The following is a 17,827-nucleotide window of genomic DNA, read 5'->3' as shown; positions in this document are numbered from 1 at the left end:
CCATGTAAGAGATCTAGGAGCCTTCTTAGATAATCGTCTTAGCCTCAAACCATTCATTAACAGAATTACCAAAGACTGCTTCCACAAATTACATATCCTGAAAAGAATAAAGCCACTTTTCCATGCGCATGACTTTAGATCAATCCTGCAAGCAATAATCTTCTCCAAACTAGATTATTGCAATTCTCTTCTACTAGGCCTCCCAGCTTCCTACACCAAGCCTCTACAAATGGTACAGAACACAGCAGCCAGAATCCTCACAAACTCCAGGAAAATCGACCACATCTCCCCCATCCTCAAAGACCTTCATTGGTTACCGATCCACTTCAGAATTATGTATAAAACCATCATGATTATCTACAAGAACATCCATCAACACACTCAACTGGACCTACAAATCCCTTTTAAAAAACACACATCAGACAGACCCATCAGGGAACACTACAAAGAATCACTACAGGTTCCACATGCCAAAACCTACCATCATAAATCCTACAGCTCAAGAGCTCTCTCATCAGCAGGTCCAATCCTTTGGAACTCCATCCCACCGGACTTAAGACAAGAACCATGCGCTCCAACTTTTAGGAAAAGACTAAAAACTTGGCTTTTTAAAAAAGCTTTCCCAGATCTGGATTAAATTCCCCACTCATCAGCATAAACACAAAAGTTAGGAACTGTAAAAAAAAAAAAAAAAAATCCCACTAACTTCACACGCAGTCACAGCAACATTTTATTATACTTCACAACAATATCTTATCTAATCATTTTGCTACACATCTACATTTTATAATATTATACATATTTATTAATTGATACAGCTGGTTAAAATGCTTATAGTCGTTCTACAATTCTTCCCCTTTCATATCCAAGTTATTTTTCCATGTTTTTTGTAACTTTCTCACATCCAAAATATTGTTATAATATTTGTTAAGTTTCATACTATATTTGTTCTTGTATTGGGAAATGTTCTTTACTTTGTTACTCTCTGCCTTTACTCACATTGTTAATTGTAAACCGGGTTGATGTGATTCCTATCATGAAACTCGGTATAATAAAAATAACAAATAAATAATAATAAATAATAATAAATGTACAGAGCACTGAGGACTTTAAAAGGACTATGGTGCAGAAAAAAGCAATACAAAGCAGTTAAAACTTTTCCTTAATTCAGAGAGATGTGTTTTGGGGCTTAAAGGAAAGTAGAATAGCTCAACTTGCCCAAGAAAGGTAGGGAATCAAAGCGAGTCTGTTAGAAGCTGGTGAAGCAGGCTTTTCTTTTTTTTCCCCCTTTTCCTGCGGAAAAAAAAAAGGGAACAGTGTTGCAGAGAGACTGTGTTTGAAGAGGGTGTGGTTCCTGCAGAAGAGAAGCTGCCAGAGTTGGCTGTGTGTGTAGGAGTGAGCAGGGCATCGCCCTCTGGCAGAAAGGCAACCTGCTCAACACTAAAGCTCAAGAAAGTCAGCTACTCTGCTCTAAAAGCAAGCATGACAGAGCAAGCCATGGAACCTTTATTGCAAAGCCTCCTGGAAGGACAGAGGCACCTTCAAGAATCTGGAAAACACCAGAGAATCTGGAAAGTGAGCAGTATATTCCAGTCTGCTAGCCTGCTTAAAGTAGGAACAGGAAAGAACTCACTACAGCTGGAAGCAAAGCTGCACAGGAATATAAAAGCAGCAATGGTGCTGGAACCAGAGAAAAGCCTGTGGACAAGGTGACAGGAAGCATAGCCTGGAGTGGAACCAGGCTATGCACTACTGAAACAGTAGCAGGAAAGAAGTCTGCCTTGCAAAAACAGATGCAGCTGAGTGCAAGAGAAAAGAATGAGAGTCAACTGAATGCACCTGCAGTGACTGTGACTTGTGCTCATGGTGAAGCTTTGAAGAGAGGGCTGAAGGAGGCAATTCGGAATGGCCAGTTGGAAGCCACACAGATTGGCTGGAGGAAGCAAGCATGCAGGAGTCAAAAAGGGGTGCGGCAGAGAACCCAGAGAGAGATGCCGAGGAGAGCCCAGTGAGAAGTGTTGCAGAGAAGTCAGTGAGAGGCATTACAGAGAAGTCACAAGATGCTGGAGAGAAGATTGCAGGGCACTCACAACAAGTACAAGGGAAGCCACTACAGGACCTCCCAAGTAAAGTCCCAAGAGACCAAATGGGAAAGGAGTGGAAACTGACTCAGTTGAAGGACTGGGGATGGACACTGGGCAAAGGGCACAGTGGATTGTGGTGATACCATTGGCTGGGGTAACCTTAAAGACAGAGGGAGAGCTTGATCCTAGAACTCCAACCCCAAGCCTAGCTAGTGGAAGGTCAGGTGAAGGGGAGTGGGGAATTGTGGCATTTCACTGAATGGGATCCAGGGGGAGTGAAAAAGCAAAATTGCTTACCTTGTAATAGGTGTTATCCCAGGACAGCAGGATGTAGTCCTCACATATGGGTGACGTCACTGAACGGAGCCCAGGCAGGAAAGCTTTCTGTCAAAGTTTCTAGAAACTTTTGACTGGCCCTGTGAGGCCACTGAGCATGCCCAGCATGCTATGATATTCTCTGCCACAGGTGTCTCTCTTCAGTCTGTTATATAGCATAAAGCGTTAGCAAAAATAAAATAATAAAGGTATGAGGCCCAACTCCGCGGGGTGGCGGGTGGGTTCTGTGAGGACTACATTCTGCTGTCCTGGGATAACACCTATTACAAGGTAAGCAATTTTGCTTTATCCTAGGACAAGCAGGATGCTAGTCCTCACATATGGGTGAATAGCGAGCTAGAGGCTGAGTCATTTTGTATTGAGGCAACAGTGAAGTATTGTTGTTGAAATGAGTCAGCTGAAGATCACAGCAGGTTGGTTGTAGAAGGAGTTGGGATTAAACTGGAAACAAGTTCTTTAAGACTGATTGTCCGTAAGCTGAATCTTGTCTTCCTTCTTTGTCCAAGCAGTAGTGGGCTGCAAAAGTGTGAAGAGAACTCCATGTTGCTGCTTTGCATATGTCTAAAATTGGCACTGAACGAAAATGTGCTACTGATGTTGACATTGCTCTTACTGAATGTGCCTTTACTCGCCCTTGAAGAGGAAGGCCTGCTTGCTCATAGCAGAACTCTATGCAATTTGCTATCCAGTTGCATAGGGTATGTTTACCCACTGCTTTACCCGGTTTGTTTGGATCATAAGAAACAAAAAGCTGAGTGGATTTCCTATGGACTGCAGTGTGGTTTAAATAGAAAGCAAGTGTACGCTTACAGTCCAGGGTGTGTAAGGCTGTTTCCTCTGGATGGGAATGAGGCCTTGGAAAGAATGTGGGTAAATTTATGGATTGGTTCAAGTGGAATTCCGTAACTATCTTGGGAAGGAATTTTGGATGTGTACGGAGAACCACTCTGTCATGTAGGAACTTTGTATAAGGTTTGTATGTGACAAGTGCTTGTAACTCACTAACCCTTCTAGCTGAAGTAATGGCTATGAGGAAGATAGTCTTCCATGTGAGAAATTTAAGATTACAAGAGTCGATGGGTTCGAAAGGAGAGCGCATGAGTCTTGTTAGTACCAAATTTAGGTCCCAGCTTGGGACGGGTTTTCGAATTGGTGGTTTAAGGTGAGTTAAACCTCTCATAAATCTGCTTACGAGAGGTTGTGTGGAAATAGGTGCATCTCCTATCTTGTTATGGTAAGCAGAGATTGCACTTAAATGCACTCTCACAGATGAAGTCTGGAGACCAGAGTCCAAAAGATGGTATAAATAGTCCAGAAGAGAAATTGTGGGGCAAGTGAAAGGATTTATATCTTTTGCTGAGCACCACAAAGTAAATCTCTTCCATTTAGAAGAATAGTTTTTTTGTGTGGAAGGTTTACGTGAAGCTATAAGCACTTGAGATATATGGGATGAAAGATTGAGTGGTTGTAATATCAAGCTTTCAACATCCATGCTGTCAGGGATAGGGACTGAAGGTTGGGATGGCGCAACCGGCCCTGATCCTGAGTTATGAGAGTGGGAGCTACTCTCAGGCGAATTGTGTCCCTGACTGAGAGATCTAATACTGTGGGGAACCATACTTGTCAAGGCCAATATGGGGCTATGAGTATCATGGACCCTTTGTCCTGTTGTAGCTTCACTAGAGTTTTGGTTATGAGCGGTATTGGAGGATACACGTATAGTAGGCCTGAGTTCCAAGGGCGAGCAAAGGCGTCCTTGGCTGGCTGATTGTTCTGTTTGTGTAGAGAACAGAACTTGTCCACTTTGTGATTCAGATGTGACGCAAAGAGGTCTATTGTTGGTTGACCCCAACGTTGAAATATCCTGGTTGCTACTGCAGGATCCAGGGACCATTCGTGTGGTTGGAATTGACGACTGAGTCGATCTGCCACTATATTGTGTATGCCTGCCAGATAAGTGGCTCGTAGGAACATTGAGTGATTCAGGGCCCAGCCCCAAATCTGTGCAGCTTCTTGACAAAGGAGATACGAGCCCGTACCTCCCTGTTTGTTGATGTACCACATGGCAACTGTGTTGTCTGTTTGGATGAGAACAGTCTTGTGTGAAAGGCAGTCCTGGAACGCATGCAGTGCATAACGTATTGCTCGAAGCTCCAGAAAATTGATTTGATATGTTGCTTCGAGTTTTGTCCAAGTCCCTTGAGTGTGGAGATTGTCTACATGAGCTCCCCATCCTAAGGTGGATGCATCTGTAGTTAAAGTAATCTCTGGGACTGGTTGTTGGAAAGGTAGGCCTTTGCACAGGTTGTCCTTGTTGGTCCACCAAAGTAGAGATGATCTTAGTTGGTGGGTCACTTGAATTGGATAGTGAAGTGGTTGAATGGCTTGAATCCATTGTGATCTTAAAGTCCATTGGGTAACTCGCATGGCTAGTCTTGCCAGAGGAGTAACATGAACTGTTGATGCCATGTGACCTAGCAGTATCAGAAACTGATGAGCTGTGGTTTGTGTCCGTAAGGAAATGGACTTTGATAGTAGAATGAGGGCGTCTGCCCGTTCTGTAGGTAGAATGGCCTTTGCTAGGTTTGTGTTCAAGTCTGCTCCTATGAATTGAAGTAGATGAGTGGGAGTGAGATGGGATTTTTGATAATTGATGAGAAACCCCATGGAGTGAAGTAGAGCAATTGTCCGGTTGAGAGAAGTTATTGCTCCTTTTTGAGATGGACTCTTTATGAGCCAGTCGTCTAGATATGGAAAAACATGGACACCTTCCTTGTGCAAGTGTCCTGCTATTACTGCTAGACATTTGGTGAAGACTCTGGGAGCAGACGCCAGTCCAAATGGTAGAACCTTGTATTGGAAATGTTGATGGCCTACTTTGAAGCGCAGGTATTTGCGATGAGGAGGGTATATTGGAATGTGAGCATAAGCATCTTGAAGATCCAGAGAACAAAGCCAATCCCTTGCTTGAAGAAGTGGAAGCATGGTGCCTAGAGAAACCATTCTGAATTTTTCTCTCTTTAGAAATTTGTTGAGATTTCTGAGATCTAGGATAGGACGTAGGCCTCCGGTTTTCTTTGGAATGAGGAAGTATTTGGAGTAGAATCCTCTGCCCTGCTGTGTCCGGGGCACTGGTTGAATGGCCTTGGATCTCAGAAGGGTGGATAATTCTGTTTGTAATTGATGAAGTTGAGAGTTTTGTTGTTGGCAGGATGTTGGTGGAAATTCTGGAGGAATTGAAGTGAAATGTAGTTTGTAACCTCGGGCGACTATGGAAAGAACCCATTGATCTGAGGTTATGGTTTGCCAATTTGCGTGAAAAAGGGATATTCTGCCTCCCACTGGAAGATTTGGCTTGGGATTGCAAGGTTGAATCTGTTCTCTGGTGTAGTCCTCAAAAGCCTGTTGCAGGCCCTGTCTGTGCAGGAGGTTGTGGACAGGCAGGTTGGATTGTCTGGCTTGAGATCGCTGAGTTGGCCTGGTAGATCTACCCCTAGTTGTTGGTTGGTAGTACCTGCATGGCCTGTAGTAAGAACGTCTCACATCCCTACGTTGAGGACAACGAGAAGGTTGATTAGCAGGTTCTTGAGGGGTTTGAGACAGTTGTTTGAGTGTCTGTGTGATCTTTGAGTTGTTGTACAGCCTCTTGAATTTTATCTCCGAAGAGATTGTCACCAAGACAGGGAAGGTCAACAAGCTTATCTTGTACCTCAAGCCTGAGGTCAGATGCCTTAAGCCAGGCCCACCAGCGAGCAGTGATTCCCGCTGCTGCTGTTCTTGAAGCAGTTTCGAAGTTATCATAAACTGCTCTCACTTCGTGTTTTCCTGCCTCAAGACCTTTTGATATGATTGCTTGAGCAGGCTCTTGGAATTGAGTGGGTAAGGAAGTGATGAATTGTTCCATCTCTTTCCAGAGATTTCTCTGGTGTTGAGTGATATAGAGTTGATATGCAGAGATTTTTGTGCTCAGCATGGAACTCTGGTAGATCTTCTTAACCATTGTGTCCAGGAACCTGTGCTCCCTGCCTGGTGGGATGGAGGAGTGTGGGCGCACACGTTTTGATTTCTTCTGCGCTGATTCCACAACGACAGACTGATGGGGCAATTGTTGTTTGTGGTACCCTGGAGCTGGTTGAACTATGTAGGTTGTTTCTACTCTTGTTTACTGCAGGTATAGAAGCTGGGTGTTCCCAGATTCTCTTCTGAAGATCCAGTAAGACTTCATGTACAGGTACTGCTAATACCTGTTTGGGTGGATCCACAAACTGTAATACTTCAAGAGTTTGTGCTCTTGTGTCCTCCTCAGCTGTCAATTTAAATGGAATGGAATCAGACATAGTTTGTATAAAGGATGAGAAGGAAAGATCTTCTTGGGGTGACTTCTTTCTTCGGTCAGGAAAAGAAGGATTAGACATGAACTCCTCTGAGGAAAATTGAGAGGGTTCATCATCCCAGGAGTCTTCTGAATCTTCTCTGTAAGCTGTTTGAGTTGCTGGTGGGACATGAAGCCCTGAAGGTCCAGGTTGTGGATCATCGATGAAAATATCAGTAGATGTTGTTCTTGGTGTGATAGGTGGCAAGTTATCGATGACATTCTGGTACCTTTGTAGGAGGTGTCGGTAAAATGCCTCATCCTGTACTTCTGGTGGTTGATCAGGTGGTGGCAGGGATGCTGTCGATGGGATCATCGATGGAATTTGAGATAACATTGATGTAGATTGAGTTTGTAGCCTCGGTGTGGTGGTTATGAAACCCGTCGAGGATCTTGGAAGGAAAGATATTGTTGTCATCGGTGTTATCACCGGCATCGATGTTGAAGGAAAAAACATCGGCATCGATACTGACAGTGGAGGTATCGGCATCGATGTTAGAGTCATCGGCATCGATGCTGAGGGTATCGGCATCGATATAGAGGGTATCGGTATCGACCCGGAGGTCGGCATCGACAGGCTTGTCGGAACTTGTTGCTCTTGTAGAGCTTGTAAAACAGCTTGTCTAATAAGTGTAGACAATTCTGGCTGTGGTATAAGTGAAGACATTGATGGTGTATGCGGTGGCGGTGCTGCGATGTCCATCGATGACGTCGTAGGTATTGGTGACGGCGAAGGCCCACCACCGGCGTGTCTTGATTTTTAGGCCGCTTCGGCATTGACTCGTCCTGGGACACCGATGCGGACGATGATTGATGGCGATGTTTGGTTTTAGAACGCTCTGCCGACTTTGTGGAGATCACAGACGATGGCGAGGACGGACGATCACCGGATCCATCCGGACGCGGTTTTTTGAGTAAAACCCTTTTTGTTGCTCCAGCCGAAGACGACCTCGGTGCTTTTGAGGGAGAAGGGATTAGCTGAAGAGAAAATAGGTGTTCCATCTTCTCTTGCTTGGCTTTTCGTCCCTCGACAGTCATCTCTGCACATTTGGTGCATGTACTGACATCGTGTTGTTCCCCGAGGCACAGTACACACTCCAAATGCGGATCGGTGATAGACATATTTCGGTTGCAGACTGGGCATTTTTTGAAACCCGTCGCCATTTTCGATCGACGGCCGTTGATGAACGAGCGTGTGTGTGTGTGTGAGAAAAATTTTCGTCTGAAAATTTTAAAAGTACAGTACTCACCAGCCGGCGAGGTAGAGATTTTTCCTATGACAGAGAATATTTTTAATAGTTAACTTTTCAGTCAAGAGAGAGATTCCCAAACGGTGGGGCTATCAGTCCACGGTGTGAACGGCAGCGCGGAAAAGTGAAGACTGAAGAGAGACACCTGTGGCAGAGAATATCATAGCATGCTGGGCATGCTCAGTGGCCTCACAGGGCCAGTCAAAAGTTTCTAGAAACTTTGACAGAAAGCTTTCCCGCCTGGGCTCTGTTCAGTGACGTCACCCATATGTGAGGACTAGCATCCTGCTTGTCCTGGGATAACACTCAGACCAACAAGTCTAAGCTGAGGGGGAGGATATGTGAAGGATTGGCCCTAAAACAAGTACAGGACCAGGATTTATGCTTGGTCCACCTTAAATCCTGCAGAGAGAGATAGCTTTGTGGGCAGGACCCTGCTGGAAGAGAAGGTATGAGCCCAGCTGGGATCAGGGAGCCCAAGCATTTCCAGAAGAGGAGCTCCTGTAAATAAGTCTATGGTAAGCTAAGGTGAGAGTATACTGTTGTGAGGTAGGCAGTCTACTAATATGTATATTCTTTGATGTTATAATAAAGTTAAAATTGCAAGAAGAGAGGCTGGAGTCAGTCTGAATATGTCTCCAGCCTGAAGATTTGCTTGGCTATCCCACAGGGGGAAACTGATCTCTAGAATAGCTTATAAAAAGAGAAAGAAAGTTAAGATGAGAGTGGACTTGATGCACTTAATTGGTAGGATGGAGCAAGTGCACAAGCAGAAGCCTACTCTATTTACTGAGCTGGAGATAGCTAGGAAGAAATTGTGATTACTAGATGCTGAAGATATTGCCTTTCAGGTGGAACTGACAAAATAGGAATTTTTTAAATTTGGAAAAAAGACAAGTTAGCCATTAGCCAAGAGCCTTAAGAATAAATTTACTCAAAATCAAAGTCTTAAAATAAAGGATAGAAATGAATGGATGGTCTCTGATACAACAGCTATAACAGACAGGTTCACCCAGTTTTATGGAGAATGATATTGTAAGGAATGGCATGAGAATGATCCCTTCTTGCAATGGCACAGTTGACGCTGCCTAGTGGGCAAGCCCATGATGCTTGTACTGACAGCTGGAGAAAGGAAAATTGGTTCTTACCTGCTCATTTTCGTTCCTGTAGTACCAAGGATCAGTCCAGACCGCTGGGTTGTGTCTCCCTTCCAGCAGGCGGAGTCAGAGAAAAGAGTTCAATGCACCCTATGATAACCCAGTGTGCCACCTGCGATCCCTCAGTATATTGAATAACAAAACAGAAATTATGGAAGTAGAACAATCAATGATTAGAACAAGAACCAAAAACTATATACAGGAAAAAGAACACGGAGAGAATCAAAAACAGGCATTCTTCAGAGTCTCCTAAACCTTGCAGAGAAAGAGATAAGAAAATCAAGTGAGCGGACTCTCCGGAAAGAGTATCTGGGCGGGCGTCTGGACTGATCCTTGGTACTACAGGAACGAAAATTAGCAGGTAAGAACCAATTTTCCTTTCCCTGTACGTACCAAGATCAGTCCAGACTGCTGGGATATACCCAAGCTGCCCTAAAAGGGGTGGGATCCGGAGAGTCCCGCCCGCAGCACACTGCTGCCAAAGAATTCGATATTCGGAGCCCTAACATCTAAACGATAATGCTTAGCAAAAGTGTGCAAAGATTTCCAAGTTGCCGCTCTGCAGATCTCCTGCGGCCAAACACATTGGTCTCAGGTGACTTCCTGGGCTGAGAGCCAGAGCGAATGAGCCTTCAGACCATCAGGAACTGGCTGGCCATGACAAATGTATGCCAAAGCGATGGTTTCCTTCAGCCATCGCGCAATGGTAGCCTTGGAGGCCTGACATCCCTTTTTAGGACCACTCCATAAGACAAAAAGGTAGTCAGAGAGACGAAAAGCATTAGTCACCTTCAAATATTGCAGGAGCACCCGGCGTACTTCGAGTCTCCACAAGTCCCTAGTCCCTAGCCTGAGGAGAAGACCAATCTAAATCCGGAAATGACTGGTTGACATGAAACACGGAAACCACTTTTGGCAGAAAGTAGGGAACTGTCCACAGCGAAATCCCCGAATCCGAGATGCGCAAGAATGGTTCCCGGCAGGACAAGGCCTGAATTTCCAATATACGCCTAGCGGTACAGATCGCCACAAGGAATACCGTCTTGAGGGTTAAATCCTTCAAGGTAGCACTCTTAAGAGGTTCAAAAGGAGGGTCACAGAGCCCACGAAGTACCAAATTCAAACTCCACGATGGACAGAGTGCTCGAATTGGCGGATTCAAATGTTTGGCCCCCTTCAAAAAATGAGCCACATCTGGATGTGCTGCAAGAGACGTACCATCAACAGTACCATGCAAACAGCCTAACGCCGCTACCTGAATGCGGAGCGAACTGTAAGCCAGTCCCTTCTTTAAACTGTCCTGCAAGAATGCCAAAATGTTAACTACAGTGGCTCGGCGCGGAGACACGTTCAATCCGCTGCACCAAGTATCGAAGACCTTCCATACCCGAACATAAGTAATAGAGGTAGAGGTTTTTCTCAAGTGGAGCAAAGTGGTAATAACCGCATCCAGGTAGCCCTTCCTCAGCTGCCACCTCTCATAAGCCGAGCCGCCTGATCGAAAAATACCAGACCTGTCGAAGCAGGTTGGGAAGATGTCCGAGACGCAAGGGGCTGTCAACCTCTAGGTTGATGAGGTCTGCAAACCACGGTCTCCGTGGCCACTCCGGAGCTACGAGAATCACGGGACCCCTGTGGGACTCTATTCGTCGCAAGACTTTTCCCACCAGCGGCCAAGGAGGAAACACATAGAGGAGCACGTTACGGGGCCACGGGAGGACCAGGGCATCTACCCCTTCCGCCCCGTGCTCCCTCGGTCATCCAACGGTCCAACAGACTCCCTCACAGGTTTCTTGCTTCGGATATATTTTAAAAGGTTTTTATTATGAGTTTTTGCCTCTATGGCCAATTTCATTTCAAATTCTCTCTTCGCCTATCTTATCAATGTTTTACACTTAACTTGACAATGCTTATGTTTTATCCTATTTTCTTCAGATGGATTCTTCTTCCAATTTTTGAAGGATGTTTTTTTGGCTAAAATAGCCTCTTTCACCTCAACATTTAACCATGACAGTAATCGTTTTGCCTTCCTTCCACCTTTCTTAATGTGTGGAATACATATGGACTGCACCTCTAGGATTGTATTTTTAAACAATGTCCATGCCTGTTGAACACTTTTAACCTTTGCAGCTGCACCTTTCAGTTTTTTTCTAATTATTTTCCTCATTTTATCAAAGTTTCCCGTTTGAAAGTTTTGTGTTAGAGCTGTAGATTTACTTATTGTCCCTCTTCCACTTATTAGTTTAAATTTAATCATGTTATGATCACTATAGCTCTGTCCCATTGGTTATCCTCCTTCTACCAAGTCTCTCTGATGCCAATTATGTCAATCTCATCATTTGCTGCTATACACACTAACTTTCCCATCTTACTTCTTAGACTTCTGGCATTGGCATACAGACATTTCAAAGTGTTTTTTTGTTTGTTTGTATTAACAGCCTGCTTTTAGGAAATCATTAGCTTCGGTGATTTTTTACATATAGGCACATGGACTACATTAGCTTTTATTGGAACCTCTCTGTTGGGATGCCCTAACTCTACTGTTTCATTGGTATCCTTCAAGGATACATTTCTCAGAACCATGCACTGCTGAATGACTGTCAGCTTTCCCCCTTGTTCTAGTTTAAAAGCTGCTCTATCTCCTTTTTGAAAGTTAGCGCCAGCAGCTTGGTTCCACTCTGGTTAAGGTGGAGCCCATCCTTTCGGAAAAGTCTCTCCCTTCCCCAAAGGTTTTCCCAGTTCCTTACAAAACTGAATCCCTCTTCCCTGCACCATAGTCTCATCCACGCATTGAAACTCTGTAGTTCTGCCTGCCTCTGGGGACCTGCACGTGGAACAGGAAGCATTTCAAAGAATGCCACCCTGTAGGTTCTGGATTTAAGTTTCCTAGCTAAAACCCTAAATTTGGCTTCAGAACCTCTCTCCCACATTTTCCTAGGTCGTTGGTGCCCACATGTATGACAGCCGGCTCCTCCCCAGCACTGTCTATAATCCTATCTAGGTGACACGTAAGGTCTGCCACCTTCGCACCAGGCAGGCAAGTTACTCAATAATGTTGCTCTCTCTCTTTCCCACCCATTCCCCCTCTTTTTTCATCTCACTCCACTCATCTCACTGACACTTTTCCTTTTCTTCCCCGTCACTCACACATCCCCTTCTCTTCCATCCCACACTTCTTCCCTCCCTTTTTACTCACCCCATCCTATCTACTTACAATCACGCTTTCCCTTCTCACTCACCCCTTCCTTCTTACTCATTCACTCCCCTTCCTCCATCCCCTCCCGCTCACTTACTCCTTTACCCCATCCCTTCCCCTCTCACTCACTCCTCCACCCCCCACTTCTATTCCCTTCCCTCCCTTCATATCCCATCCACTGAAACCCCATTGCCACTAGCATGATCTTCTTCCCTGAAAGGCCTGGGATCCCAACTGGGCATGTTATCATTTTGCAGCAGCAGCAGGACTCTGACATCATCATTTCATGCTTGCAGCAGTGCTACAGGACTCCAAGTCATTATTTTGTGGCGGTGCCAGTGCCACTGAACATCTTTCATCTGCACAGGGCTTCGTGTCATCATTTTGCAGATGTGGCAGCAGTGGCGCTGGCAGTATCTTCTTTGTGCCCACGGGGCCTGGGATCCCCGTAAGCATGTCACAATTTCTCCACAGCACCACTAGCATCTTCTCCTTGCGCTGTGGGGGATCCCACATTATTTTGCGGTGATGGCACCATTGCTAGCATCATCTTCCTGCCTGCGGAACTTGGGATCCCTGTGGGTACGTCATCATTAGATGGCGCTGTAGCCAGCCTCTCTCTCTCCATGGGTGTTTTCCATTTAGAATCAGGGTGAAGTGGCCGTCGCAGAGGTGTTTTGGGGGGGGGGGGGCACTTTCTGCCTCTCCAAAATTTTGCGACGTGAGGCGGCCGCTTCATCCATCGTAATGAAAGAACCACCCCTGGGTGGGTCAGTGGGGGAGATAGTACATTTCTTCATATTTGGTGGAATTGCTACATAATCTATCAGTAGTGGACTTTTTGAGGTCACTGGTATCTCCATCACTGCAGATCCTAAAGACCTTTATGTTAAGCCTACCTATTCCTAGCATTATTGATTATGCAGAATCCTTGATTCTCCATATCATAATAGCTGCTCAATGTGAATTAGTATGTTGTTGGGGAAAAGCTTCTTGTCCATCTCAGTTAAACACGTGCAAGCATCTTGAAAGAGTTCATCAACTGAGGAAAATTGCTGCTTGTAAAAATAATGCTCTTGTTAAGTTTGAAAAGATATGGCATCCTTATGTGACTTGGTCGAAGCAGTAAAAGATTGATGTTATTATTGTAGCACCCAACCAATGGTGTTATTTTGAATTGCAGGGAAATAAATTGGGAGAGGCTACAGCTAAAATGTATGTAACCATCTCACTCTGTAATGGAATATCTTGTTACAAATTGGACTTACATGCAAAATTGTGGTTTTGTGACTATTTTGTGGTGTTACAATAAAATCTGAATTGAAAAAAAAAAAAGACTGAGTTACGCATGACTGATCCCACCCCCTTCCTCTACCTTGAAAATTGCCTGGTTAAATTCCCACCCTTTCAAAACCCTATGCAGGACCTCCTAAAAACTCCCAAATGAAGAGCAGGGGAACTGAATCTCTACTTCTCCCACTTCTATAAGACATAAGAGCCCAAAGTTTGGACAGCTCCCAGCAATTATGTATTCATATATTCTCTTCAGTCTTCACTGATTGGTACTTCAGTGACAGATGAAGGGCCAATCCTCATTCTGAATTCAGTTCTGAACGGGGATTGGCCTTTTAGCCATCATTGAGAGACCAATCAATGAAGAACTGAAGTGGGCAAATTAATATCTAAAGCGGGGGAGGGGGAAATCAGTCCCACTTAACCTAGTTATTTTTTTAAAAGATTTATTCTAACATGCGTAATCACATGTACTATAGCATGTAAGAAGATGTACTTCTGATGTGCTATGATTGCAAAGTTGATTAGAAAATTATTACGTTTTAATTTACTTACGCGCTATAATTGTCTTTGCTATACTTGCTATGCTTCTGTAAACGAAAGATGTCATTATCGCTCTGTTTAATATTTTCCTGTAACCCACATATTTGTTGTTTTACTTCCAAAACATTTGCTGTATGCACTGAAAGAAGAAAGAAAAATTGGTTCTTACCTAATAATTTTCGTTATTGTAGTACCACAGATCAGTCCAGACTCCTGGGTTTTGCCTCACCTCCAGCAGATAGAGACAGAGAAGTTTATTTATTTATTTAAAAGATTTTATATACCATCATTCGTAGTTACATCACAACGGTATACAATATGTTTGCATCTAAAACAAGGATATTCACATAATCAAGTTTTGATAGACTCTGCCATATATACCCAAGTGCCACCCACAATCCGTCAGTATTACTCAGTAATAAAGCAGAATGGTTCCAAACCAAACTATCTACAACTAACATATAACTTGAAATGGATCACTAACCCAAATGGGAAGAGAACCCGTGGAGTATGGTAAACAAATTGATCTGCAGACCCGAAGCAAACAAAGGCTGAATGAGCAGATTCTCCATTAACTCCATACGTGAAGCGGATGGGACTCTGGACTGATCCGTGGTAGTTCAGGAAAGCAAAATTGCTTACTTTGTAATAGGTGTTATCCCAGGACAGCAGATTGTAGTCCTCACATATGGGTGACATCATCAGATGGAGCCCTGGTACGGAAAACATCTGTCAAAAGTTTCTAGAAACTTTTGGCTGGCACTCTGAGCATGCCCAGCATGCCATGATATTCTCAGCCACAGGGGTCTCCCTTCAGTCTCGTTTGTAGCAGTATGCGTAAGCTAAAAAAATAAAATAATAAAAAGTATCGGACCCAACTCGCGGAGTGGTGGGTGGGTTCTGTGAGGACTACATCCTGCTGTCCTGGGATAACACCTATTACAAGGTAAGCAATTTTGCTTTATCCCAGGACAAGCAGGATGATAGTCCTCACATATGGGTGGTTAGCAAGCTACAGGCTGAGTCACTGTTATATTAAGCCAACAGCATACAACTTATGCAACGGGCACAACTGGTGTACTGCTGGAAAAAATGAGTCAGCCTGAAATCACAGCAGGATGGATGTAGGAGGAGTTGGTGTTAAACTGGAAATAAGTTCTTTAAGACAGATTCTCCAAAAGGAAAATTAGTTTCTTACCTGATAATTTTCGTTCCTGTAGTACCAAGGATCAGTCCAGGACACCTGGGTTGTGACTCCGCACCAGTAGATGGAGACAGATTAAAACTTGTGGGCGGAGCCATATATAAGCCCCTGTGCCAGTCACAGCCCCTCAGTCATACGTAATGTCAAAGTAGAAAATCCAAAAGCCAACATAGCTAACTATAGAAATTCACTAAGAAAACCAAAAAACAACTACAACACCCCTACAGGAAAACAGACTCCCCAACCGGGAGAGCGAACAAAACAAGGGGTCAGCGTATTAAAAAACAACAATGAGCGGACTCTCCGTTACTATAGCGCAATACTGCGGGCGGGATCCTGGACTGATCCTTGGTACTACAGGAACGAAAATTATCAGGTAAGAAACTAATTTTCCTTTCCCTGTACGGACCAGGATCAGTCCAGGACACCTGGGATGTACCAGAGCTAAGTTACCGAGGGTGGGAAGCAGAGAGTCCCGCTCGGAGTACCCTCTCTCCAAATCCCCCAGCATCAGCAGCCTGAACATCCAACCGGTAATGTTTAATGAATGTATGCAACGATTTCCAGGTAGGCGCCCTACAAATCTCTTGAGGCGATACCTGAGAAAATTCCGCCCAAGACGCAGCATGAGACCTCGTTGAATGAGCACGAAGACCCACCGGCGGTGATTTACCGCGCAAAATGTACGCGGAACCAATGGCCTCCTTGAGCCAACGGGCGATCGTCGTGCGGGACGCAGCAGAACCTTTCTTTGGACCCGATGTCAACACAAACAGATGATCCGTCAACCGAAAAGAATTTGTGACCTCTAGATAGCGAAGAAGAGACCTCCGCACATCTAGCTTTCTCAAGTCCCTTGATTTCGGGTCAGAAGACTCCCCTACCGCAAAAGAAGGAAGTTCAACTGATTGATTCAAATGAAAAGCCGATACGACCTTAGGCAGAAAAGATGGAACGGTCCGCAAGGAAACCCCCGAATCGGAAATGCGCAAGAAGGGCTCCCTACAGGACAAAGCCTGCAACTCGGAAACTCGACGAGCGGACGCAATCGCTATCAGGAATACAGTCTTCAACGTGAGATCTTTGATCGTAGACCGCTTAAGAGGCTCAAACGGAGCTGAGCATAAGGCCGAGAGCACCCAGTTGAGGTTCCAAGATGGACAAGGGAACCGCAAAGGAGGACGGAGATGTTTCGCTCCCCTAAGAAAACGGGAAATATCAGGGTGGAGAGCCAGGGAGACTCCCCTGACTTTACCACGCAAACAACCAAGCGCCGACACTTGGACCCGTAGGGAACTGCATGCTAAACCTTTGGCCAGCCCAGCCTGGAGAAAAGCCAAAATATCAGGAATAGTAGCGGAAGTGGGATCCAGACCCCGCTCTACGCACCACTCTTCAAAAACTACCCAGACTCTAACATAGGCCAGAGATGTAGACTGCTTCCTGGATCTCAGCAATGTGGCAACTACCGCATCTGAGTAACCTTTGCGCTTCAAACGATTCCTCTCAAAAGCCATGCCGCGAGACAGAAGTGATCCGCATCCTCTAAACAGACGGGGCCCTGACGAAGGAGCCCCGGAAACCCCTGTAGACGAAGGGGCGGCGCCACCGACAATTGGATCAGATCCGCAAACCACGGACGGCGCGGCCATTCCGGCGCCACCATGATCACGTTGGACGGGTGCAATTCTATGCGCCGCAGGATTTTGCCGATCATGGGCCACGGTGGGAACACATACAGTAGCACCTCCGCTGGCCAGGGAAGAGCTAACGCGTCGACCCCTTCTGCTCCTCTTTCTCGTCGACGACTGAAAAATCTCGGAGCTTTTGAGTTGTGCCACGTGGCCATCAGGTCCATGTGGGGCGTTCCCCAAGTCCTGCAAATGAGAAGAAACGCTTCTTCCGCCAGCTCCCACTCTCCCGGATCCAGGTGGTGCCGGCTGAGGAAGTCCGCCTGGACATTGTCGACTCCTGCTATGTGAGACGCAGCGAGATCGCTGAGATGCCGCTCTGCCCAGGCCATCAAGGAACGCGCTTCCTCCGCTACTTGAGGGCTTTTCGTCCCGCCCTGGCGATTGATGTAAGCCACGGTGGTAGCGTTGTCCGACAATACTCGGATCGCCTTTCCTCGTACGAGGGGTAGAAAAGCTTGCAATGCCAGACGGACCGCCCTGGACTCTAGGCGGTTGATAGACCACCGGGTCTGATCTTCTGACCACAGACCTTGAACCGATTTCCCTTGGCAGACTGCACCCCAACCGGAAAGACTGGCATCTGTGGTCACCACTGTCCAGTTGGGAAGGAGAAGAGATACTCCACAGGAGAGATGTTTGGAGTCCAGCCACCAGCTCAGGCTGGAGCGCGCCTGACTGTCGAGATGCAGTGGAAGATA

General features: G+C 45.5%; 1 protein-coding gene across 11 annotated transcripts in view; it reads right to left on the bottom strand.

Moving 5' to 3' along the window:
* C4H14orf39 (chromosome 4 C14orf39 homolog) overlaps positions 1-17,827 on the bottom strand; it is a 702,704-nt gene that overhangs the window by 635,287 nt on the left and 49,590 nt on the right. For 9 of the 11 annotated variants that reach the window (XM_029598172.1, XM_029598168.1, XM_029598170.1 and 6 more), the window contains one exon: positions 14,244-14,370. The exons of the other annotated variants lie outside the window; for them this stretch is intronic. In XM_029598172.1, coding sequence (XP_029454032.1) covers positions 14,244-14,370 — 127 coding nt within the window. The remainder of the gene's footprint in view (positions 1-14,243; positions 14,371-17,827) is intronic. 11 annotated transcript variants of the gene reach the window in all.

Source organism: Rhinatrema bivittatum, chromosome 4 (genome assembly GCF_901001135.1).
Source record: "Rhinatrema bivittatum chromosome 4, aRhiBiv1.1, whole genome shotgun sequence".
Lineage (NCBI taxonomy): Eukaryota > Metazoa > Chordata > Amphibia > Gymnophiona > Rhinatrematidae > Rhinatrema > Rhinatrema bivittatum.
Note: the sequence above shows the minus strand (reverse complement) of the source record. Positions and strands in the feature narration are given on the sequence as shown.